Consider the following 11023-nt stretch of genomic DNA (forward strand, 5'->3'; position numbering starts at 1 on the left):
CTATGTCGATAATTATGAATCCATATGAATATATAAGTCCCTATACTTATACGCGAACAAGCATGTATCTTTATAAATATTCATATATGAATAAATCCAAACATGCTGGTATAGATATAAATGGAGAAGTACATATAGCGATATGGGCATATCCCATATAGGATAATGTGGTGAGAAACATGACATCAACCAAAGAGAAATAAAAGCAAGAATCGAATAATCGAATTCCGAATTTTGGAAGGAATTTCTAGGATACCCTATGTATTATTATGGTTTGCGTACGATAACGGCATCATAACTATCAGATGTCCCCTATAAATAGACAAAAGTTATTCCGTCCTCATTATGGAAGGAAAGACTTTATCATACTTATAAGACATGAAGACATCGTCTTGCATGATGTACTATAATCCTGCTCATAATTTGTCCTTGGCGGGATCAGCCCATGCAGTTGTAGCAACCACCCATAACAGTACTGGTACTGCGCGCCTCAGGAATACTAGGCTATTATTGACACATGTTCAGAGACACTTGAAATTAGTATATGCTTCAGAATCTCATGTCGGAAGGGATTATACATATATTCTGAAAAATAAAGGCAATATTAACAGTTCCTGTAAAGAGTTTTTGATAGAGGATTTTCAGAGACGAAGTCTCACCCCTACTTGGGATACTTTAGATAGGCGCTGGCCGGCGCATATTATACAAGAACTCATAAATAATGAAGCAATAATGTGTGAAAGCTCAAAAGGAGGATTATCAGGGAATGTAAATCCGTGTAATTCTTTTATACACAACATACGGAACATACAAATCGTTATGATTACACATAATAAGGAAATCCTACAAAAGATTAGATACATAAAAGAGAGGGTTCTAACTACCCGAATCAACATTATCATAGAATATCATAGAGAATTAAGTGTGGCTGTCCAGGAGACTTTATCAATGAGAAATAAAACATTCAGCACCGAAGTAAAACATCAAGCAAAATATCTCCTGGACCTCCAAAGGGAAATGCGGAAAATGCATACGCTACAGCAGCGACTGAACGAAGGAATCTTAGTAGGTATCGCAATATTCAAAATCCGGAATCATCAGCAAGAATTCGGGAGAATCCGTACTATAATCATCAAGCAATAACACGCCGTCATAAATTCGGTGTGAGATCCAGTACATAAGATCACAGCAGCAGAAATGATACATACATGTCGAAGAATTCTACATTGTCCCGCATCCTCCTTATCATATAAGGTATACAATTCCATACGCAGTGGTAAACACCAACCGAATATTAGGAACAGTAGCTACTGGCTACTGGGGACTGAATTATATCATCTGATGCTCCTTTTAACGATGCTGGTTACATTTACACTGGAAGTATTAGCGTTATTAGTAGGCATCCCATTGACAGCTGTTTTTCCTGTATCTTATGGACTCCTTGTCTTAGGGGTCATAGAATATCTCTATGTGCTTCTGAAAGTATCCGAATATGGACAAACATTCAGCGGTATCAGTAAGCCTCGTTTTAAGGATTGTATATGAGGCGTGGAGAAATACATGTGAGACAAGATTTCGACAGATTCCTTCAACAAATTAACTGATTATTATTGGATGCTATGTTGTACCGATGGCGGGGGTTCTCTATAGCTACAGTGTGATCGTAACTCGCAAAGCCGGTTTGTGAATTGAACATTTAGTCCCATTTTTTTTCTTATCGTGCTATCTACATCACATTTTCCACTGTGTCTCGTATTGTAATATGGTATCTTGCCTTGAGTAAGTCCCTTCTTCTATTTTTACATTAATTTGGTGGCTACAACCCCCTTCATCTGGGGTGTAAAATTATAAGGAAACAACTGCCATTTTAGGGGTGTCCTGGATATCTTCGAAATGCTGCAAACCTATATAGCTATATGGATGCCTAATCACTTACCCGGAATATAACTCCTGGAATCAGATTCTGGTATAGGAAGTTAAAATGGCTATATAATTTATTCTTGTCATGACAACAAGTATCTCTTTCTCTTCTCTCGCATCTACTTTCCTGAAGCTGATCACGAGTATGTTTCATGTGTAATAAAGAGAAAATCACTGGTCGCATTCTATTAGCTTCCAGAAAGGAGAAATCTGGTGTCTTTAAAGGTACGGATCAGGAGACTTCATGAGGGATTTCTATGAGGGGTTATCAGTGGAATTATTATATGCCCCTTCTCATGTGTGTCACACGCTCTGTTTCTGTTTTCACTTCCGTTCAGACTCCCTGCTGTTAAGTCTGCACATATTTTATCTTTTCTTTCTAGGCTGATATTAGGAGGAACATGTGACTTCCATTTTAATCTGTGTTTTACTGAGATCAACAACGATATTTTAATTCATTTGTCGGCATTCATCACTGTCACCTTCCCTTCCTCTTCTTTTGTATTTTTTCTACTCTGTCTTAAAGAAGATGAGGAGGAGGATGAAAGTGCAGACACATATTATAAACATTCTCACATTGGATGCATTAATAGACCAATATGTAATCCAAAATGATACTCATATGGCTTCCTAAATATTTGTTCCATCATTATAGTTTCTTCCAGATATTTCTGATTTCCTTCGTATGCCTCTCCAAACAGTCATTGTTAGAGGAATGGCACCACATAACATGCGATCGTCTAAACAACCCTTGACATGCCGCCGCGTTATCCTTCGTTTTTTTTATTATTTAGACTTTGTGTTTTCTTTAGGGGAGTACCACAGATATCTACTCAGTGATCATTTCATATACGATAGACAACATGCCAACGTCATCTGTCCTATTAATTGATTTCATGGAGAAATGGGAGAGTGCACACTGTCTGTGGAGCAGACGAGGATTGGGGCGAGACGGTTCCGTAATCCATTCAACAGCAAATATTAGAACATGCAAGTACGGGGATGTCAGAATAACTACTTTATGACGCAAGTCCTAAACTTAAGTTGAACCAGAGCAAAGGGGGGACTCTCGAGACTGAAGGAAAGATCCTATTTCTGAGTAGGGAGCTTGAGAGAATAGTAACCGACAAAAAAAAAAAACGATTTGGGGATACCTGTTAACAACACTTCGGCGGAAGAGTGTCAGATGCAGCACTGCCTATGTCCAGCTAAAGAAATGGGGTATTCCACTCTACTTCTCACGATATAGTTTCTTCAGACAAATCATTCGTTGCCACTTCCTTATATCGAGAAGATATTGAAGATGAACCAATTCTTCCTTAAGTATCCTCAATGATGGATTAACTACAACAGTGGATCCTTATATCTCTCTTACTGGCGCACATCTAAGCCGTATATGTTTTCTTCTTTTCTTTTATACCCCGCAAAGATAATACCTATGAAATTATGGTGTATTTTTATTTGATCAAATCAATTCTCTTGCCCCACGGCATTAGTTCATTCCCACAGAAATAATATCATGATATGCTTAAGAGTATAATGATATGACCAGTTCCGACTTCATGTTCTGTGGAAAGTTTAAACAGTTAATTCGGTGAATGATCCCTATGAACAGAAAGAGGAAGAGTAGCTATCGAAATTGTAAGTGTACGCGGCTTCAGCACGGAAACTTGTGATACCAAATCTCTGGATGATCCCCTTGTACCAGATAGATTTCTCTGGATGAGAAATAATACGAACCAGACAAAGTTCCGTCTATATATAGCTATATATGATCTCTATAAGCCTCCCCACGCCGAACGACTAACAGGCAGAAGGGGGCGAGGTTCAATTCTCTAATCAGGGAATGTCTTTTTAACAGAAAATGAAACAGGAGAAATCTGCACTTCATGTATTTATAAAATAGTCCTGTAGCGGATTCTCCTTCCCCGTATCTATAAATTATCAGGTACGAGGAGTAAGAGTAGGAAGGAAATTTAATTTCCTAAGGAGAAAGACAAGAGGGGGAAGGATGACACGGAGCACGAGACCCAACCCATCGTAGCACCATATTATTGGATTTGTACATAATGTTTGATTCAGCCTGACCCGGTCTTACTGGATGCAAGAAGATAAAGAGGTAGTCCACTTGACTAAGGCAGACTCTCGCATTCTTTAGAAACTTCCAGGAGTGATACAACGGATGTGTACTAATATTATGTACATAATGAAGCACTCTGCTGAGCGAGGAAATCTATATACTTGTAGTAAACTGGCGCCAGGAGTCTTCCCTGATTATTTAAAAACTGAACATGAGCCAGTCTTAGCCAGATCCTGTGCTCCTATTATGAGCTTTTTGTTTCTTAACATCTTCCGAATGTTATTTGGGTTATTAAGAATCAATAGCTATAATATCATTAAACAAAGAGATCAACATTATGCTGTCAAACAAGTATCCATGAATCTTTAGAGTCTTCAGGACTATGAATGAAGTTACTACTGCTTATTTTTTACTTGGACCTTCAATCCAGTAAGCATATATAGCAATCCACTTACGGAAGTACTACCAGTTCTGATTGATAGGTACAAGATAATTCCAAAACAGAACGGGGTGGAGGATACAGCCATACACCCAAAAACGTCAAAACTTGACGTTCAGGCTTAAAAATAAGCCGTAGACTGTCAGACCATAGGCAGGAAACAGTCGATCGTACAAATTTGAACTTTCCAAGTAGAAGACAAATGGTAAACCTTAACTCCGGGCAACTCACTCTAAAATATGAGAGCTACAAACTTAGCCCTGAACGTAGCCCCTCAAAGCAAAAGGCGAACGACATAGAGAAAAAAACTTGAAACTCAACCCACTAAAGCATAATCCTTAAGTGCACAACCATACGCCCTGGCTCCTAAACCGTGGAGACCGAAAACTAAAAATTAAACCCTGGAGGCTAGAAGCTAGGAGGTAAGAAGTCAATCATAGGAAATAAGCCCAGCAAAGTAACCACTAAAGGTCAACGCCTGAAAATTGAACGCTAATACATGAACTATCAGGCGTAGGGAATGAATATGGAACCTGAAGAATAAAGTGTACGATCTAAGTCTAAAAACTAAACAATGAACGGGAGTGAGGATCACTGACCCCCATGGACTTGAATAGCTGAAAATGAACCTAAAATCGGAGGCCTGAATCCAGACAGTCTAAGCAGTAGAACATGAACCCTGACCGCAGAACCCTCAAAACTACAACTAGACATTAAACCCAAAATCCTGAATCCTAAGCCCTTGACCCTAACCCATAAACACTAGACCCTGAAGCCTAGACATACTCCGTAAAACGTAAACCGTCAAAAGTTAACGCCTAGAGATGGCCACTAAGCCCTAACTCCTTATGGTTAAAGACTAAACCGTGATCCCAACAAAGATGCCTACTAAACCCTGAACCCTAGCCCGAAATCTGAGGACTAGAGGCAGGCCCCCTGAACCAACGCCCATAAAATCTAGACGACAACACCTAAACCTAAACCATACTCACATAAGGAGTAAGCCCTGATCCATAAAACCTAATTGGTATAAGTCGCGACGTAGCTCCTTAACCGTACTCCCTGAATGCTAAACCCTAAACCCTAAGGCCAAAACAAAACCCCTGAAAGCTAAGAATAGAACCTGACACCTAAGAGATAGAACCTAAAGCCCCAACTCTAAAAACTATCTCCTAAACCCAGAAACCTGAGCACGAAACCGTACAGCAAAAGGCATATGCCCTAAATCCTACACGCTGAACTCTAAACCCTAAACGATAAAGCCTGAACCCATAACGATAAAACCTGAGTTCTAAACCCTCAAGCCTGAACCCTGAAACCTGAACCCTAAACTATGAACCCAAAAACTAAACCCTGAAGCCTGAACCCATGACGATAAAACCTGAGAACTAAACCCTCAAGCCTGAACCCTGAAACCTGAACCCTAAACTATGAACCGAAAAACTAAACCCTGAAGCCAAACCCTAAAACCTAAACCTTGAAATCTTAAACCCTGAACCCTGAACCTTGAATCCTAGACCCTGAACTCCAGAAGTCGAATCTGAGACCCTGGACTAGAGCCCTAACCTCCTGATTCTTAACCTTCGAAGCAGACACCCGGCCTGAAACATTCTCAAAATGACGATGAGAATGAAACGATGGAATTCGGAGAGTTTCTATTTCTGTCTTAACGAATATCCTGGTTCAACACAACATCAGTCCTCTCCCCCCTTAAGACTCCATAGGCTATAGACGGCGGGCCGTCTTGTATTTTAGCATCCCTCCCCCGCCTCCTCGGACCACTAAAGATCCTATAGACACCATATGTCGCGATAACTCCTAAAATAAACGATACTCCCCCTCCTATCAGACCTGATAATAACGTCCCTTTTCCTTTAGAAGACCCGGGAGCGATCTTTGATGGTAGCTGAAACAACCCACTTGCCGCTGAATTGACTCCCTGCTCGTTATCTCGGGAGCCCCTTTCCCCCCCGGCTTGGACTCTTAATACGTCTATATCCTCCATGTGGGATTTTCGTCCTTTGTCTGTTACCGGTTTGGACGCCCTCTGATATTCATCCAGCGTGCCTGACTCAGCTCCTCCTTCCTCTTTTCCCGGTAATTTATCTGTCCCTAACTCCTCTTGTAACTGCGTCTCACACCATACCTTACTGGTAACCTCTATTTCCCCCTCGTTACGTTCACACCTCCTACATCCTAGTTCTTTTTCCCCCTCATTAGTACCCCAGAGAATCTCCTGGATTAACTCAAAGAAATCTTTCCCCTGGAACTTATACGACTCGGAACTGATTGTCAAACTGCTCCCAGAGGTATACCAATGGTCCATGATCAGTTCGGCAATATCCTGTCCACCCCATTCTCTCAACTTCTGATATACGATTTCACAACGGTCCCCTTCGTCTATTTTTTCTCTTTCCCATAATCTCTTAGGGGTTGTGAACTTATAAGCACTTATTATCACTTCAACTATATCCTGACAAACCCTTAAATTCCTCCCAGAAATCTCATCCGATAATAAACCACTGCTTTGACTATATGATGCCCAGTGTCCCCCCCGTGCTCGATGCTGGCAGGTTCCCTTTTCTCCCCCTCCACTCAATCTCTCGCCCATTCCATCTATATCACAACCTTCCTTTTGCTTGAACTCATTATTGGACTCTTTGATGGCTTCCAAATTTATTGTCCATTGCTCCATAGCTCTACAGATACTACCACTTGCCCTTATTATTCTGTCAACATCCTTATTCCTCCCTGTTGTTTCATAAGGTCTTTTCCAGAATTCTGGTGAGTCGTGATTATAAGACTCTTTCCTTATTTTACATAGTCTCAATTTTCCTTCAGTCTCTTCCCTTGGACAACCCCCCTTCGGATATTGTTCCCTCAAGAAGTTCATATATTTGTTTAAAGGAAATCCATTACTCATCGTCTGGGGATTTCGGGACAGATTTTGATTCTATATACTCTAATTTCTTCTTAGAAATTATTGGAAGCTCCTTCGTAGTCTTCAGTTGAGATATCACCCGTCGGATATCCCGTGCATTTGGGGAGTTAATAACTTCTCCTTAGGTGGGGCTTCTCCTTAGGACACGCTTCTATCTCTTTCCGTTTTTTTCCTGAGGGCTGAATTCTGCTACTCTATTTCTCCCGGCTTTATTCTTTGATAGAATTTTTCGGCAAGAATCTCGCCCAAGTGGATATTTTAACTAGACTTCTCACTTATAATATCCTCCTATGATTTGCATCCCTGAAGAAACTCCTCCCCTTTTTTCTCTTTCTACTACTCTGCTATTAGTTATTTATCTACCTCCTCCCATCTCCCTATCTGCTCCCTTTTTATTTGCTCATTGGATGATAATTTTAAGATGAATTATGTAAAAACTGCCCAGTAGAGCCGCCGGCTCATACTTATTCCTCTAGTGAATTTCTCCTAGTATTCTCGGATGCCTTCCCTGGGACCTCTCAAATTGGTTTCTAACTTTTGCTCCTCTGAGGTGTTTAACAGAAAGAATACTTAAAATTCACCATGACTCAAGAAGGACTGTTCCCTCCTAAACTAAGACTCATGCTTTCTAATGGGCCGTTAGACTTCAAAAGAGCCTTGCAACTTTTTTCCCCTGCAAGTTGGTGCAGCTCCCTGCATACCCGGAAATGACGTTATAATTGTTGTGGTGCTTGGTTGCCTTTTGCGCCTTTTGACTTTATCTAATACTCATTCGTATCGATATATAATACTTCATATTAATTCCCACTATACAACTTCTTCCATTCTGCTTGCTGACTTGCTTCGGCAATGCCGACTCCTACCTACTCATTCTAATATTCAATTACGTGTTTCTCCCCTCATGTCTGGTAGAAGTCTTTTGTTGAAGTTCATCTCCTATATGATTTTCTCTTCTCGGTGGGCGCTGGGATCCCCGCTAATAGCTGGCCCCATTTTCTCATGTAAGAGAACTCCTCGGAGGAGAACGGATGGATAGTTCATATCCTCTGGTCCTTCGTCCATTAGAAACTTCTTTTTAGTTTGTAGAATTCCCCCATTTTCGGGGTTGATGATAAATCCCATTTGACGAGGATGAGTTTGCCTCCTCCCTATCAATGATCCTTAATCCCTCTTCTCATTTGTTGTGTCTTGCCCTAATAGATTTCGTATTCGCCCGTCAGTTGTTTTGAATCCATTCTTAGCTGTTAAGCGACTTATTAAGTCAGGGATGCCCCTCCTGACCTGGGTTGTGGTGTCCCCCCTGGGGTCTCTTTATGACCTTAACTTCTGCAGGATTAGTCCGAACCCCCTGAACGCCAGGGGACTCTACCTCTTAACCCCGACAGAAACTCATGTGCTGTTAAACTTGTCTGGTCACCTGGGCTCAAGTGCTTTGAGGAACTTCGTCTTACGCTGATAAGGCCCTAAGGGACATCTGGGACCCTGGCTTTTTCTTTAGGGAAGTTCTTTTTACTTAGAGAATGATGATGGAACCAATTTATTACAAGTCTCCTAATTTGGTATCTTGAGCTTCTTTATATTTACTTCTTCTTTGTGTTGAGCGGCGCGTTGATTATTACGTCCTTGGCTTGGACTCTTGAAATTTCACGTGGGATTTCCTTTTTCCCGTCTTGTGGATTTCTTCGGCCATGTGTGATTTCTATTTTTATTTATTCAAATACAGTGGCTATTCATTTATTGATCAGCAAACTATTTCGGGAACCCGAATTTTTGATTTTAGGGAAGGTTGTTCAAGAATGAATCCAATACTTCCTTTCCTTTCTAGTACTGGAGATTCTCTGGTGTCTGTGATGATTGGTTTAATGCTTTGACTATTTCTACTCCTTGGTTGTGTCAGCTACTCCCTTTCTTATTATGATTTAGTTACTATGCTTCATCTCCTTCCATCACGGGTTCTAAGTCTGCCGATCCTTTGCGAACGTTTGGGAGTCTCTAGTCTTTGCTTGAACCTTTAGCTCCTTCCTTACTGGTTGATCTGTTCCTCATCTTCATCCCCCCTCTTACCTTTGAGCTATTTTGGCGGATTGCTGTCCCCTTATTCATATGGAGTTGGGTTTTTAGGGTCCTTTGGGGTCCCCTCGCGGTTATTGGCTTTATCCTGTCCCTGCCTTAGGGCTGGTTGCTTTGGACTTGGGGGACTAGTCGGTATTTGTTCTCATTTTGCCCTCCTTCTGGACCTCGGTTTCCTATTTGTGATTTACGATTGAAATTTATCCCTCTTAGTCAGTCCCCAATTGTGAACTAAGGCCTTGGTTGGGCACGCAGCTTCTGTTACCTGTGTTCATTCCCATTGTGGCCTTAGGTATGGGAGGTAGCTTCTTGCTGTTTTCTTATATCAGCGTCTCCTAAGACATTTATTTCACTTCGTCGCCGGATGTTATGATTTGGCTTCTATAGAACTTTTTCTGAGATGACTGAGTTCCTGTGGGCTGCTAATGTGCTTCAGCCATATATTTTACTGCTGGGCAGTTTCCTTGGAGATTAGTCAGTTTCTCTCTGCAGAGTTCTTGTGCTTCTGACTCTGGGGGGGGGCTTCATCTTCCTGTCCTATTTCTACTCCCAAGTCTCACTTGTGGGGAATTGACTTATGATATTTTTGTCTCAGGTCCGTGGTTCGGTTTCATTTGGCTCTTGTCCCTTTGGGATCTTTTTAGAAATTTCTGGTTTGGATAGATAGTTGTGGCAGTTTTTGGTCTGCTGCAAGATTGTTGTTTCTTTTACTATTTTTGGTTTTCTTCTGGTGGTTCTGTTTCGTTCTTTATTTGTCTTTGACCTCTTTTTGCCTCACTCTGCTGATTGTTTGTTCCTCTGCTGGGTTTGGACCCCTTCCGGTAACCTGATCACTTCTGTTAGTTGAGTTGTAACTAATTCTTTCATGCACACTCCCTGCCTGGGACGTGTTTTTTAATTTCGCTTCTCACTAGTGTATACTGGAGACTAGATTCTCCCTGGGGATGTGGCCCCTTGGGTTATTCTTCTGTAAGACTTAGAGAGTTTTCTTTCATTATGTTATGACTTCGGTGTGTAGTTTGGATGTTGAAAGAGGAGATCCTCCGTCTTTTGTGCTGGTGTTGGTTATTCTAACTTATAGCCTCGAGGAGAATGCTCCGGATTCCACTTCTCACTTCTTCTCTGTAGTCTCTAACCCCAGATTATCCTATACTTTTGTGGTGTTTGGGAAGACATGTGCTGTGTCGTTACGTTCGTACTTTCTGTTGACCTTATTGTCTTTGACGAATCTTACTATCTCTTGAAAAATTAGTCATGTTTGATGTGGTTCTGTTTTTGTCTGTGAAGGAGTCTCTGGGGGACTTGAGATTTAGTTTTCCCTAATTCTGTCCTCAGTTCCCTGACAGGTAGGGGGTGGTTTACTTGAGTCTTTTCTTTCTTCTAGGAGCTGCTTCTGGGAGTGTTCCCAGGTTAAATACATTCAATTCATCTATTTCCTGGGTGGATCTATTCTTAACTGGGTCCCTCGGGGGAATTCACTATTATATATGCTTTTACTGTTATTAGAGATGGCTCTCCTAGATATCTTCACGGAGTTTTATATTAACTTATTTTCTTATGTCTGGTGCATAGA

General features: G+C 41.1%; 2 protein-coding genes across 2 annotated transcripts; one reads left to right on the top strand and one right to left on the bottom strand.

Annotated features, from left to right (window-relative positions):
* Positions 1–378: 378 nt before the first annotated feature.
* C922_05526 (hypothetical protein) lies at positions 379–1143 on the top strand (the record flags this gene model as incomplete). The annotated part of the gene is made up of 1 exon (XM_008821097.1): positions 379–1143. The coding sequence occupies one exon, from the start codon at positions 379–381 to the stop codon at positions 1141–1143; it is 765 nt and encodes a 254-aa protein (XP_008819319.1).
* A 4962-nt stretch (positions 1144–6105) lies between these two features.
* On the bottom strand, positions 6106–7362 carry C922_05527 (hypothetical protein; the record flags this gene model as incomplete). The annotated part of the gene is made up of 1 exon (XM_008821098.1): positions 6106–7362. One exon carries the CDS (start codon positions 7360–7362, stop codon positions 6106–6108), a length of 1257 nt encoding a protein of 418 aa, XP_008819320.1.
* Between the last annotated feature and the right edge of the window lie 3661 nt (positions 7363–11023).

This window comes from Plasmodium inui, assembly GCF_000524495.1.
Source record: "Plasmodium inui San Antonio 1 unplaced genomic scaffold supercont1.89, whole genome shotgun sequence".
Lineage (NCBI taxonomy): Eukaryota > Apicomplexa > Aconoidasida > Haemosporida > Plasmodiidae > Plasmodium > Plasmodium inui.